The 16,065-nt window shown below is 33.6% G+C and overlaps 1 protein-coding gene across 8 annotated transcripts in view; it reads left to right on the top strand.

The window, feature by feature from the left end:
• The window catches only part of LOC106467723 (CDP-diacylglycerol--inositol 3-phosphatidyltransferase 1-like), a 42,567-nt gene that overhangs the window by 23,400 nt on the left and 3,102 nt on the right, over positions 1-16,065 (top strand). For 5 of the 8 annotated variants that reach the window (XM_022395911.1, XM_022395908.1, XM_022395912.1 and 2 more), the window contains 5 exons: positions 397-453; positions 2,735-2,855; positions 6,923-7,098; positions 13,360-13,402; positions 15,307-16,059. In XM_022395911.1, coding sequence (XP_022251619.1) covers positions 397-453; positions 2,735-2,855; positions 6,923-7,098; positions 13,360-13,402; positions 15,307-15,326 — 417 coding nt within the window. In that variant the 3' untranslated portion in view covers positions 15,327-16,059. Of the gene's footprint in view, positions 1-396; positions 454-2,734; positions 2,856-6,922; positions 7,099-13,359; positions 14,038-15,306; positions 16,060-16,065 lie in introns of those variants that run through there. The other 3 variants (XR_002612462.1, XM_022395910.1, XM_013928098.2) reach the window with 3 other exon arrangements.

The following is a 16,065-nucleotide window of genomic DNA, read 5'->3' as shown; positions in this document are numbered from 1 at the left end:
GTACATTTGCTGTCATGTTAAACTTATATTAAAGTTTTTCTTCATTACCCATTTAAGCCGTCTCCAGCCATTATTAGTCTCAAAGTGGGTTCCTCGTCATCGAATTCAGTAACTGATGTAAAGATATCACACAAATCAATGTTAAAAAATTTCTTTTTTTTTGAGGGAGGGTATTTGTTTGGGATTTAAATGGTTTATTAAATATCTTAATGAACTTCAATTAAATTTTCTAATTAAATGTACAGTTTTGTGTATTTTATAGCAGTTCTGTTGTGATGAGATTTGTATATAGTTAAATGATTACTTACATGGCTTTGATCTACATGTTTAAGCATATATTTATAAGATGTGCAAATGTTCTGTAGGAGTGTTTCAAGATTGATACGTCTGTTTCAGCTTGATGTTATAATTGACAATATTGGAAGAGGAATGCTGTGGTGTCTTATTAGTCCGGTAGGTTACAGTACTTTATAAATCTGCTTTTCTAATGAATTGTTTAATAACAGGATTCTGTTTATAATTTATATATATAACTATATAAAATACACATTTTTGTGACTAAGAATATTAAAACTTGAGAGATTCTTTGGTTTTCTATGCAGCATAAAAATAATTATGGTCACTTAACTAAATAACAAATAAAAATTAAATGTCAAAAGCAATCAACATAAGAGGGAACAGAAACCTAAATTAGGAAGAACAAACCCTCGGTAGCTCTGTTTTTGAATGCTAAGCCTGAAGATCTCAATAGTTGCAAAGAAGGCATTATACTTTATCAAAATACATTTGGCTATTCTTTTTCATTTCTTAAAATTTTGCATTGCAGGGTCAACATAGATTTGCCTACAAAATTTCAGAATCTCATTATAATGTGCATGCAAGTGTATGCCCTTTTTAGATAAGAGTAAAGAACATATTTTCTGTCTTAAAACTTCCTCATTTATTTTTTACTTTCTAATATGTCAATGAGAGCTCAAGAACCCTTTTTTAGCATCCAACTGGTTTTTCAAAGGCATATGTGTCTTTGAAAGTAGAAGTTACAACATGAATTTTAATTTTTTTTATATATCTATATAGTTATTGCAGATAAATTAGTTTTGCAAACATACATAAAAACAAACAGTTGAGATTTTACTGTAAATTAAATACTTAAATACCAGGCATACAGCTCATGATTTCACAGGTTGCACTACACCATCACTGTGTTAGCATAGGCAAAATGCCCAAATAAAGTTTTCAAAAAGAACATAAATTCTAGTGAAAAAATTCATTATATCAAGTAAAATGACCTGATGTATTGTTGACACTTTTAACATTCCCACGAACACTCACATAAATGACAACTTTACCACTTCAAACACTACTACAAGTCAATAACAGACACACATTCTGACAGTGGAAATACATACATCTTATATAAATATATATAACAGTCACTAAAATATGAACAATGATGTCAACGTTTATACTAATACTGCAAAAAGAGTGCAGTGTTGCCATGGATGAACATACCGCTGGAGTCTACATTTACAAAAGAAGCCCTCCAATCATTGCAAGGAAGCTTAGTATATCTCATGATACTGTGAACAAGAAAATAAACAAGGATTTCAAGATGATAAAGACTCACAAGCCTAAAGTGCATTACAAATTTCCAGCTACACCTTAAAATTAACAGTTGTTTTTTGTGAGAAAGATGGCCTGATGAACTGAAATCACAGAAGTCCTGTCCAATTACATTGAAGTTTTCAGAAGTAGTTGCAGTGAACGTTTTTGTTCAGTTATTTCCTTAACTGTGGTCTTGGAAACCAATGCTCACAAACAGTGGAGAGGCTGAAGAAAATTTTTACAGAATACGTGAAATAATAATGACCATACTGTCTATTGCAAATACTAGTTACAATACTAGTTGCAGTATTACTCAGGCCAAAAGGATGAATATGATAAACAGTTGAGAAAGAAGTTCAAAGATCAGCATGGGACCTTGTACATTTTTCTTTTAAAGAGTGATTAGCCTTAGTAATGTCATTAAAGGAAATATTTAGTTTATAAAATAGGTTTATATATATATGTATGTATTTCCTATTTTTAAAAAACGTAATTCCATAATTATAACCTGAAAAACAGAAACTGAGTTTCAATTCTATACAGAGTATAGTAATGAAACAGTTGTAAGAGTTTTAATACTGCATCTTACTGTAACTGAAAATTGGAGCTAAAGGTAAGAGAGCTGCTGCTGCAGCACTTGTTTCATTCATCTTACTACAAAAGGTACCCATGTCAGGCATGGCATTTATTTTGTTGGACTGGTATGGATGGCATTATTCACCAGTGATAAGGCAGTAGCAATAGGGAAAATTTAAATGAATGGCTGGCAAATTTGTAAAAATGAGGAAATGAATAAAGTAAGGGATTTTATAATCCCTCTGTGGCATACCAAAAATATCCTAATAATACATACTGTTCAGAGGTATGAAAATTGTAAAATTTTAATTACTGATAAACAGACAGACTTACAAACAGAAACCACTTTATAGTATAGAAGTTGAATGCCACACAATAAATCAAAATATTCATAATAATATGTAAGGCTGTTGTTCTTTTCCTGTACAGAGTTTAATTGTTGTTTAGGATAGTTCTTTGTTTTGGTTGAGTATTGTAAATACTCGGTAATTAGAGTATTGTTGAGTTAATATTAAGAGGCATATTATGATATGTTTTGAAATTATTTGTCCAGAGTGGATATTTTGTGTCAGTGGTGGAATGGGTATCTTTCATCAGTAATTATACACAAAGAGGATCATCATGGAAACAGCTTCAAGAACCACCTGAGTTTGCTGCCAAAGTCATGAAGAATGGTAATTTTTTTAATGTTACAAATATAATTGTTAATTAGAGCTTACTTTCAGCTGGAGTGTTAGTTTGTGGTACTTACGCATCCTGCTCCCATTTTGCATGCATGTTACTTTTATCTTCCAAAATGTATGATAGTCAAGATTGTTTTAAATTAATAATATAGTGTTACTCAATTGAAGGCCAGACATCTCAAAAACATGAAACAACCTGTTGTTTTTCAAAGTTGAGATGTATGTTACTTCATAAGAATTTTATTTTCTACAACTTGACCAAATTTGTAAAGTCAACTCTTCAGTAAAATTAAAAATACGTAAAAGAAAATACAGTAATAAGGACAAGGTGTAAAAAATGCAAGAAATAAGGACATATCTTATGGAAAGAAATTATATTATTAGGAACATGAATTTAGAATAAAAATTTTAATTGATTTAATTTTTGTCTGTTTATATTGTAATATTTGTTACCTTAAATTTACATCTTTCAAAATATTTTGATTGCTGATAAACGTCTGTGATAATAATTTCTGATAATTTTCTATGCAAGGGTAAATGAAACAATGAACAATAATTACATGATATAAAGACTGAATTAAAAAACAGATAATTAAATTAATAAACGAAGAGGAATACATTAATATGTGATTTTAGTTGTGTGGTACATTACAGATTAATGTAAAATAACTCTTAAATTTTTCAGTTTTATTAGATAAAACATCTGTTTTGTGTTCAGATATACTCATAAAAATGTCAGATACCAACTTATCTTATACAGGACATTTGGTTAATAATTATTTTTGGTTTTGGTAATTGGTTGTTAAATGTTAGAATATGTTTATCATGCCTTGTAGTATTAACACTGTTTTATATACCAAATGTTGAAATTCTATCCAATTAGAAATGGATTATTTGTAGGTTTAATAAGATTTTACTAACTGTAATGGAAACAGTTGTGTTTCCCAAAGGGGATTGATACTGTAGCCTTGAAATTTGGTATTATCTTTAGTCATTTTGTGCAGTCACAGATTCATACTGAATTGTATGAATAATTTAACTTGCATACACACAAAGATGTTTTTTTTTTCATAACTGATATAAATTTTCCATGAGGTGCACTTGCAAGCAGCTTCCAAGTAATGTAATTCAATAGCGTAACGTGAGCTGCATGTTCACCAAGTGATTTATAACTTATAATGGCACAAACAGTAGTTAGATAGGGTTCAAAGGGCAATAAAACAATACAATTTAAGTATAAATACATATTTATGAGTTTAAAACTATTTAGGATACACAAATTTAGTTTCATACTACAATTTGGAGTAATTCAAGAAAGAAAAGAAAGGGTAATTTAGATTTATTTCCTTTTTTCTGGTGGTTAGGAGGTCAGTCAAATTGATCAACCTTAGATTAGAGAAAATAATATTGAAAAAAAAAACGTTTGAAATTTATTTAGGATGTTTTAGAGATTATACATTGTGAAATTTGAGACAAGGAAAAGTATTTTTAGTCTTATGTGGAAATCACTTCGCACTTGGACTAGTGTACAGAAATACAGACAAATCTTTAGTAAACATACTTTATTAATAATGATTTTTTGTGTACAAAAGATTTCTAATGTTTACTTAAAGTCTGCCAGATTTTGTGAAGATACACAAAGTGTATTAAAGGTTATAGTATGGAAACTGTAATGGGTACAAAATGGTTACGAGGTCAGTCAAATCAACTGACCTGGTAGCAAGAGAGTTAATATGTCAGCATTATAAAACATAATATGTCTAATGCAGAAGGTACAATAATCAAAACATTAGATTTGCTAATTTACACTCCTCAGATTTTATAAGTAAATTTTGGTTCATTCACATCTGTGTTGGTATGAATGTACAGTAGTTTTTGTGATTGATACTTTAGTGACAATTTCTGATTTTGCCTGTACTCATGCCATGTTCTTATAGATTTATATTTATGGTATATTAACTCTTTCATTACAATGGACATATACTGCCATGTGAGTTTGGAAATTTTGTACCATCAATGAATATCAATAAATATGGCAATGAAAGAGTTAAAAAATTTCTGATCTTGTTATATATTTGTGACAAATCAAAGGTTGCTTTAGAAAAAGCAGTTTAGATTATGAACTTGAGGTACAATGATTCAAAATGAGTAGAATGACATCTGTAAAATCATATTTTTATATCTGATATTGTATTGCTTTCTTTAACCAAGAGTAGTAAATTTCAATTTAAAAATGACTTACTTTTTAAACTCTTGACATACTTCATATGTTATTGTGAAATCTTTAATTAGTAAAAGTATTCTTCTGAATCTTAAAAAATGGCTTTTTGGACAGGCAGAAAATATTCACTTTTTAGAAAATGTTGGCTCTCTATAAGTTTGTAGTAGACAGAGGTTTCTAATTCATTGTTTATGACTTCGACATTAAAAACAGGAAAGAGATTTTATTATTGAAAATGTGAGAGTTGTGAATGGTTGGAACTGAATAAACTCCAGAAGTTTATCAAAAGCAGAAGAAGCAGTTAAAATAGTGTTATTAGTGTTCCTTTTAAATTTGTGAGAGAGGTGTTGTGATCACAAGGATGATTGTATGTGTAGTGGTTGCTTTTAGATTAAATTTTTATTTAGTTCCCTTCAGTTGTTTTGTAAATAAAAAACTAACTAAAAATTAAGAGAGTACAGATACAGTCTTATCACTTTTCACTAATTGAAATGTGAAGAAACCACAGGAAGCCAATGAATTAACAGACTTTGTTGTTAGTAGTGTTTGGTGAACCTCCTCACAGTTCTTATAGTTCACGTTTTGAGGACTTATCTACATTGGAATCTAAACTTGCAGATTCAGTAACTGAAGACATAATACAGTAGAATTAATTAGAGGCTGTGAAGCTTTAAAAACATATATATGAACTTTCATAGATGCTGAAATATCTTGGTGCATGAAATATTTAAAGCTGTGGAAAATAAAATACAGAAACAGTAAAGGGCATTAGCAAATAAGAGTTCACTGTAACATATATATGTAAGTTTACACCTTGTTTGTTACCAGTGTCATATTCCACTGCATTGACACATGATTGATTGGGATTGTTTCTGTACAAACATTTTCCACTTGAACTTTAGATGAATCATATTTCTTGTTCTACAGTAGATCTGTGTGGGTGAGTTCTTTGTTCACCTCAGGTCTGTAGACTGCACTGCAGTGGAGAATGCCAATGACGTTGCACTCAACATTTTTTCTGAGATCCAAGCGGCAGTTTTGTAGATCTGAAAGTCAAGTAAAGTAGTGCAACATAACAAATACTGATTGGCTTAATGACTCTAACAGTTAGAATGTGAGTCGTTATATGTCCTGTAAACATTTTCACAGAAATTAGGTTCATAAAAATTACAGTTGGCTTACAGCAGGAAGTGGAAAGAATGATAAAATTTAATTTTTGGCAAAATCAAGAGGAATTGCTCAGAGTAAAAGTTAGATAGACATTTCTTTAAATGTCATTTTAGATTTAAAATTTTAATTTCAAGATGAAACATTTTAGAAAGTTTATATTTTTTACGTTCTTTCTGTAGTGATTAGTTTGCACTTAAACTACAAAAGGTAATTTATTTGAGTGAAAAATCTAAATGTGTGTATAATTTTTTAAGTAGATGAGGCACAAAACTAGATTCATGTGTACTATTACAAGTACAAATATAATTAATTGTGTTATTATATTACAATATTGTTTATTTACTGTAAAATTTAAACTTAATTTTTGAATATGAACTCTACTACTTGTTTTCCAAGGTGGAGATAAAGTTAGAACTGTTATTCACTCATTTGCCATTCTTAAATAACACTTTATGCTTAAAGCTAAAAAAGAAAAAAACAATGTTATATTGAAGACATGCTAACATCAATTTAATAACAGTGTTTGTGGTTTGAAAGAAAATCAATTTTCTATGTGATATTTTTTTTGTGGCAGTCTGTTCCAAGGATATGCTCAATACTTTCTAATATTGTATTGCTCATTGTAATGAAAGAAAATTATTATTCCATATGTTTTCATTATCTCTAGGTTGCAGAACCCCTCCTGGAATGTTTGCTATTGCAGGCCTACACTTTTTACCTGTATGGCTGTATGTAATACAGAGAAGAATCTTAGCAGAAGCCCTGATTGGTGTCTTTGTCAAGTTACAGTACATTGTCTTGGGTTTCCTTTTGGTTGGTCGAGCATTAGCAATGAGTGTTGAAGTAAGATGTTCTTTTTTTAACCTTTAGTCTTGCATTACTTGTCTTTGTATTTTATTCAAAAAATAATAATATTAAAGTATTGAATGTTTTCTGCTTGTAAATTCTATGTAATGTCTTTGTGGTTATTATATTATTATTCTAACCATACTAATAATACTTCTGTTGGTATTTTAACTCCTTTTGTGAAATACATACAATTATCAAGGCAATTTTTGAGGTATTATTAACAACAAAGATTGTTTATTGTTGGGTGGAATATTCCTGATTTACAGAGAGGTTCAAAATACTGAAAATGATGAGTTGTCAGTTTTCTGTTTTGAAGGCCCTAGAACTTTACTTATTTGTTAAAGACAAATAAGGAAAATTTGAAAACAAATGCCTATCAATCAAACTTTTAATAAAATATTCAGAAGACTTTGATATAATTAGCAGAAGCAACTTGTATTTGGACTTACAAGAGCTACTTGGTGAAGTGTTACAAACTTTCACCTTTTCTGTTCCTTATGTTCAGTGCCCATTTTGAGATTTCTGTCAATAAGGATTAAAGGATAATGAAATCATCTCAAAAGAAATTTGATATAATTAGAAATATATATATACAACAAAAAATCTGACAATATTTAAGGAACTTTTATTTTTAAGTACACACTGATGATTGTCCTGTCACGATTTTCAGTGATTGGGAAGTTTTGGATTTGGACAGTCATTTTCCCCTCCTGAATGTGCCTCTCAGTTGCATGTAGTTTCAGTGGACTTGCCCAAACATCTTTCCCCTTTGCTCAATTTGATGTTCTGTCCTTATCTCCCATTTATTATGTTCCACCCCCTGCCCTTCTCAGGTTCTAGCCTTTGGATCATTATTTAGTATTTCCTCCTTACCCAGATATTTGGGTTCATGCAACTTGTTTTGGGAAGCATATGCATTCAGGGGTTGGTATGCCTCAACCTCTACATACTGTGGATGATCATGCTGTTGATGATCATTGTTTCAACTTCCTTTATTATTACTTACGGCATTTAGTGTCGTGTAACTTTTCCCTTAGTGTGAATCAGACTCCAATAATTAGATTACCTTTTCTCATATTTGTCTTACTCTGACCACCCTTCACAGGTCAGGGCTGGTAGGGGCCAGACGCCTTCAATTTGCCAACTTTTTGAGGTCCTTGGTAGTTGATCCATTGGTCTGAAAGTCGTTTCAGTAAGTCTGGTCCTCTACTTCCAATCATCTCTCCCGTTGTCTCACAATCCCATTTTCTTCCCTCCACCTTGGGATCCAGTTTTTTGCCCACCTCATTCATTCCAGGGGCCTATGTTTCCACCATTATATGGATGTCTGACTGCTTCTTGCCTCCTCACAAGGCTGCTCAGTCCTACATCCTCAGTTTCTTCTCCAGGACACTGTTCTGGTGGGTTGGCTTGTCAAAATAGAGCTGTCTTTTCTCACAGCCATACTTTGTTGGCGTGTCAAAATCTGAGTGCCCTGAATCTGGTCACAGATCGGTTATCCCCTCCCTACAGATTCTCCCATTTTTCGGGTGTTGTGTGCTCTGTGGGGTATCCCAGATTTGGATGTTTTTGCCAATTTTCTCAGTATACCACTTCCCCAGTTTTGGTTTCCTGTTCTTCATCCTCTAGTGGAAGCAGTTGACACTCTCAGTCAGGATTGGTTGGGTTGGTACCTATATGTATATCCTTCTAATCATCTCCTCCCACCTGTCCTTACAATACTTCAGACCACTCTATTCTGCTGGTGGTTACATATTGGCCGGCTCTCGTGTGGTTTCCACTGCTGCATCAGTTTGGTGTCACCTCTCTTTTCTCTTCCTTTATCTCTGATACTCCTCCATCTGATCTGTCTATACCTGCACTCCATCTTCATGTGTAGCTTTGTCTGGTCCCTCATCTGAAGGGCTGGACTTTCGTGTTTAGTTTTTTTCATTTCCAATCCTGCTCATTTTTATTTCATGGCTGTTTTCTAACATACATTACACATACTGCTTTTGGTCTGTTCTAAGTGGTTTTCATCCTTCCCATCCTGCGGTTCCTCATGTACCATCCTTTTTGCCTTGGCTTTTTGAACAGGGCCTTTCAGTGTCCTCTGTTGTGGGCTATAGGGTGGTGTTATCTGCCACTTTTTAGTTTACTGACTTTGCTTGTATTTTCCAGTTGCCAGTCTTATCCATGTTTCATTCCTTCTGCTTTTCTCATCCTCCCCACCCTGCTTTTCTTCCTCGTTAGCACCTCTGTGTGGTTCTTCATGCTCTTCCTTGTCTTTCATTTGAACTTTTCTCTTCATGTTCATTATATCACCTTTTTTGAAGTCACTGTTCCTGCTCTTGTTGGTGTGTGAACCTTGTCATTCTGATGGGTTTGCAATTGATATTTTCTACATTTTTATTTTCCTAGTTCCTATGTTCTCCTCTTTCTTGGTCATTCCTTTATGGCTAAGATGTCGACTGTTTGAGAGGGTACTTTTAGCTTTATGTCTTTTTCTTTTCCCTCCATTTCCCACCTCTTCGATGGTATGTGACACTTCCATGAAATTTTCATCTATCCCATTACCCTTCCTGGTCGTATTTGCCAGTTAATTCGCCTGGCATTTTTTTTCGCTTTCTCCCAATGATTGTCACCTTTTTCATGTTTTTTTCCTACCAGATCCATCACCTTACCATGTCCCTGGCTGCACATTTCCATCTTTCCTTGGAGACACCATCAGTGCTGTAACTGTTTATTTGTAGGTGGTAAGTACTCTGTTCATTGTTTTTTCATTTGTTTTTGCAGGATTCTTTATTGCTCTATGGTGAATTGCCTGACCCAGTATACTTAGTCTTAAACCTGCACTGTATGACCTGTGGTCATATACCATGCTAGGTGAGGTTCTTCCTACTACAGACCTGATGTACAATTCCAGATGCCCACCAGGTGTTGGTTGATCGTCTCTGTCAACATGTTCTCTATGCTTTCAAAATACAATGTTGTAACACATATCCAGATCATAATACACCAACTGTTGAGATGGGGTGTTCTGCAGGACTGCTCGTAGGTATTTCCTCATGGTCTTTTGCTTTATTAATATGTTAGTTCAGGACTGTATACTCCTGGATTAACGTGAGTAAAGCAGACAGGAATTACTGCCTATATCTGATGATCTTTGGCATTTAAGGCTCTTCCTACTGTGGACCTGATGTACAATTCCAGACACCTCCAGGTGTTAGTTGATCGACTCCATCAATGTAATTGCTCTGCTTTTCAAAATAGGGTATCGCGGTCACCCATTGCACTGTCTCCAATACTGTGGTACTCCAGAATCTCCAACACACTTTTTCCCTCCTCCTTCTAGTGGACTATGGGAGTGCTTGCCACTTACCAGTTCCTAGCCACTGGGGTGGTGGCTATGGAGACCTGTCCTCCTGAGTGTGCAAAATGACACTCAGTTGAGACTAGGGCAGTGGCATTCTGCTGGTGTACATGGTGTGACGCTCTTTCTGCCATGGACCTGATGTATAATTCCAGATGCTGCCAGGTGTTGAATGTAGCACTTTGACATATATTAGAGTTTGCCCTTCCGGCTGAGGCACCCTCCTTCCTACCATTTGCCAGATATTTGTTCCTGGGGATTGGGTGTTATGTGTAGCCAGACCAGCCACATAAGTCCTCACATGTGTTTGGATGGTTACCCTCCTCCTAATGCAGACTGGACGATAAATTCCCAATGCCATAAGGTTTTGGACTGAAGAAGCACACCATATAGCCGTCCCTCTTCCTACCTTCCACTGGATGTAGGTTCCCGGTGGATGTGGTGTTGGTTGTAGCTGGATGAGATACATGAATTCCCACAGGTGTAAGTTAGGTTACCATTCTCCTACCATGGACTGGCCAAGAAACTCCTAATGCTGCCATGTTTCAGACTGAGGATGAACACTCACCTGTTCCCTCCAACTTCCTGCCAATTGCTGGATGTCAGTTCCTGGTGGATCTGGTGTTGGTTGTATTGAAGGAGCATGCCTGCAGAGGTAGCTTCTTGGTGTGAAGCTCCTCTTCTTTGCCAGTACCCATTCTTGCAGTGAAAGGTAGAGGACCCTCTTCCTACTGCGGTCCTGATGTACAATTCCAGATGCCACTATGTGTTGGTTGAGGTCGAACTCCCCTTTATGATCTGTCATGCCCTAGCCACTCTACAATGGGGTCTCGTTATTTCTGTAACTGTTCTTGGGGTCCCTCCTTTGTTTCCACCCATTTAGTGACACATTATTAATGGGAAAAGAGTATACCTGGTTCAGATGTGGTGTGGTCTCCCACGGGTGTGTTGTTTTTAGTTACTTCTCACACCCCATGGTTTTCCTTTAGATGCTTCCTCAAAGGGGATAATCTTTTCACCGGCCCTCTACCTATTCAGTGTAGGATTCTAGCTTTTTGAAAGCAGAAGTAAGATATCATATCGGAAGTTCAAATTTTTTCTAAAAACTGAAAATGTATTCCCGACAGATACTTACCTCATCTCACATTTCCCACCCATCCTCCCCACTTCCAGTGTGGTTTGGTGTGATCTGACCAATTTCAATGTGGTTAACAGCTGCAAGATTAGAGAGGGTGCTAGTTATGATAGGGGTAGCATCACACTTCTATTGGTGGAGGGTTGCTGCATTTGCATGTTAGTATGTAGAAGTTAGTGGGAGAAAAAATTTGCACCTATAGAGGGCAGTATAAGTCGAGAAAGCTTTTTTTGAGAGAAGGTAAGTATCTATCAGAAACACATTTTCAGTTTAAGAAAATGTTAACTTTTGAGAGTAAGCCATAAAAAAGCAGTTTTGAAAGTCAGTGCTGCTTGTTTTGAATGGCAATGCCACTTATTTTTCTCTTGAGACTTGGCAATATTAGTATTCACCTTCTCATAGTAATTGTAGTTATAAAGTGAGTAAAGGGTATCCACATCTATATAGTGATTTTAGGTATAATGTGAATTTTATAACATAACATAAAATGTATAGACAACAAGAACCTATTAGTCTATCTAGGCAGTCCCATCCACAAAAAAAAATCAAAGAAAATCCAAAGCCAGCCCTTATCATTCAAATATTTATCAAGCCTTTTGTTAAACTTCCTTAAATTTACTGCATCCACTACATCTGAAGGCAGTCCATTCCAAAAGTCAACCATCCTATTAGAATAATAAACTGTCTTAGCTGAAGATTACTCCTACCTTGCCAAAATTTATATTTGTGTCTCCTAGTCCTTCTATTCTCACTATTAAGTATAAAAAAGATGATACATCAACACTATCAATTATCTTTACAGCCTTTTAAACACCTCAATTAGATCCCCCCTAACTCTTCGTTCTCTCAAGTGAAAACAATTTTAGAGATCTTAACCAGTACTTGTATGACAAACTCTCCATCCCATTTATCATCCAAAGTAGCACTCCTCCGAACCCTTTCCAACAATTCAATGTTCTTCTTAAGGTAAGGAGACCAAGACTGAACACAATACTCAAAATTTGGCCTAACCAATGACCTATACAGTGAAATCATAATCTCTTTAGCTTTGTAATATTTTTTTTCTTTAGATACAACCTAAAATTTTATTTGCCCTGCCTCTGGGAACAGCACATTGCTTGGATGGCTTAAGAGAAATGTTAGAACAGATGTTAGAGAGATGTTTCTTTTATAACACTGTTAGGGTTATTCCCATAAACATTATACTCATAATTCAAATTATGATATCCCACATACATTATCTTGCATTTGTTTCTACTTCCACAGTTATTTTCAATATCAGGTGAGTGAAGTTGTATCCACCTCCATACAGTGATTTTGAATATCAGAGAAGTGAAGGGTATTCACCTCCATACAGTGATTTTGAATATCAGAGAAGTGAAGAGTATCCACCTCCACATAGTAATTTTGAATATCAGATGAGTGAAGGACAGTGACTTTCATTCTTCTTGTTAAAGTGCCCTTCTGTGAAATATCATAATTCATAAAACTACAGAAAAACAGATTGTCACAAGGATTTTAGCTAAAAGATTTTGAAAAAATTAAGAAGCATTTATATGGATGTTTATAACTAACAAGAGCTATTTTGAATGTTCTTTGAAACAAAATTGATATACATATACATCATAGTTTCGAAACAAGAGGAATGTTAACAGTGAATATTGCAACTCTAGTAGCTGAAACTACTTGTGATGGTCTAAGAGAACTAGCTTAAGATTTGGTTAGACAATAGTTTGCAGTCATTGTTGTAACTGTGTTTTATTTACAGGTATGGTGCATCTTTGCTCACATCAGAAGACTTCTGATACAAGGTAGACCTAAGGATTAGCAGGAAATCTGATTTAACCCTTAATGAGATAAATAAAAAAAAATGTATTGATAATGGAAATTTACAGAATTTTCTGTAGAAACTAAAGTTCAGAAAGAATTGTTTGTAAATACTGTACATGTAATTGCTATTGTACTTAATTTTATAATAAGGAAATATGCTTGAGGAAAAGAGGGTAATTATATTAAACTGGAAAAAATTAAAGATATGTCATCTCCAAATATATTTCAAGTTATATATATAGAAAAAACAGCCAAAATTGAAAAATAAAATTTAATAAGGAGTAATTATTCAAGTGCTTAAAGCTACAACATCCCAGATGTGCATGTAATTGTTGCTCTTTAATTTAATAATTCTTACTTCTATTGGTTGCACTGTTTTGCTAATTTTAAAATCAAAGTGGTTGTTGGGAAGCTAAATAAGGATGAATATTAGGGTGAATTTTATATATATATATATATATATACATATATGTATGGCTTTTATTAGACTTATTACATTATTTGAAGAGAAATACACATTAATTTGTGACATCTCTGATACTTCTCTCCTTCACTACATTTTTTTGTTCTTTCAACAAATAAATCTGAGCCGAAGCTGAAATTTGATTCTATGTTATATCTCTGTATCACTCGTGTTGTATTTGTAGATTTATGATTGACTCTGTGTGTACTTGATTTCTGGTATTCATCTGCCTGTTAGAAGTCAAGTAATACTTCTATTTAAACCTAGAGAGAATAATTCAAGTTTTTCATTATTGAACGCAATTAGTAATCTTGTGGACTCACTTTTACTTTCAATTTTGATCTACATATATGAGTGAGACTGTGTTCAATCATCTCAGTCTGGCTGAGCTCTTCCTGTATACATTTGATCAGCACGGAGTCATCATGTGTTATAAAAGTAGCTAATTATATGCAACAGGCTGCATGAGATAAAATGCATGTAAGAAAATTTGATAGCAAGTAACAGCCATGTTTTCCTACATACAGTTAAGTTAATTTTATCACCATTAAACATTGCTGTAAAAAAAACATGATGGTTTATTTCACCTATGCAAATTGCACAACCATTTTTTTAAGCATGATAAAATGACTTATTAGAACAATGTAATATTTGTTTTTTGTTTATATCCTCATGATGGCAAGAACATACTCTCACCGAAACATGTAGAATGAACAATTTATGCCTTTTAATAAATAATTGTATTGTATAATTGATACTTGAAACCTTTGGTACTTGGTGAAACTCCATAATTACAGAATTGAGGAAAAAACAAAGACAATTATACATTTCACAAATACATCATTTATTAATGACCATGGTTTTGACAGTAAGGGCATCGTCAGGTACAGACTGAAATGGTTTGCGAACAGGTTTATATATGTGTAACCAAAGGACTGAAAGTAACCTTGCCATTCACCCTGAGACAAGTGGTGTGAGAAGTGGGGAAGAGCTTAGTTGGTTTGGTCATTTAGAAGTTTTTCTGGATTTATTTTAGACTTGTATTTATTTGTAAATTTTCCAGGCTATTTAGTTTTTTACCTTTTTTACAGATATGTAAAATTTAGCAGTTTTTTACCAGATCAAATTGATGTATAGTTTGAATAACATGTCAAGATTGCAATAGTGTATAAATAGGTAAAACAGGACGTCCCATAGAAACAAGAATTAAAGAACGTTTTAGAAGCTGGAAATTAAGGAAAATGGATTCAACCTTTGCATCCCACCTTATTACTTTACTCAAGTTTTGTATTTGGCTCTGCCTTTAAATATTAAATACTGCATTAGAATTGTACTTCAACACAGTTAATGTTTAAAGTATGCCTTCCCATTTTTTTGTGACCTGTAAATTCTTAATGTTTTATCCTAAAATAAACAACTAAGAAATGGTTCACATGCACTGAATCCACCACCACAGTTGTTTAAAGACCATGAGATAAGCAGAAGTAGCAACAACAAGTAGGGTATGTTGTTCCAATATCTTATCTTGGGTACTTTCTTTCCTGAGGTGAAATATCCTGTAGTTTGATAAATTTAGAGAAAAATAATTCTGAATACCATGGCTTACATAGTAATAAGATGCAAGTTAAACATCATGAGTACTATTGAATTACATAAAAATGTTTGATAGAGACCTACAGTACATGCACAAACAAAATATTATAAAAAAATGTGTGTGGTTAGACATTAACTAAAAGTCTCATTTTCTGCACTATTGGCAAAATTTTTTGGATAGAAATTACATTTTCAAAAATAGTTATTATTTCTTAAGTTTTTTCTTTTGTTATTTCAAATACATGTAAGATATGATTAGAAAATGCACTTTGTTTGAGAGTAAAATGTGTTGTCTAAATTCTTAACTGGCAGATGGTAAGTGTGCCTAAAATGACAGTTAAAACACATGTAAATTACCACTATTTCGTTTACACCTCGCCTAAATTTTACCTATTAGGTTAAAAAATCGTGACATGTTAGAGAGTGTAGAGAATGTTTGGCAATAAGAAAATTTGATCACATTATATTCATATTACAAAACACTGCAATCAGAATTTGAGTGTACGTGGTGAGGGGACCTCCCAGGGAAGGTTCTGTATTTACAGTTACTTTCTCTGGGATCTAAACATCCACCCACGTGTTTGCTGT

The sequence above is a fragment of the Limulus polyphemus genome, unplaced genomic scaffold (assembly GCF_000517525.1).
Source record: "Limulus polyphemus unplaced genomic scaffold, Limulus_polyphemus-2.1.2 Scaffold2717, whole genome shotgun sequence".
NCBI lineage: Eukaryota > Metazoa > Arthropoda > Merostomata > Xiphosura > Limulidae > Limulus > Limulus polyphemus.
The sequence above is the reverse complement of the archived record's forward strand: the minus strand, read 5'-3'. Positions and strand labels throughout refer to the sequence as shown.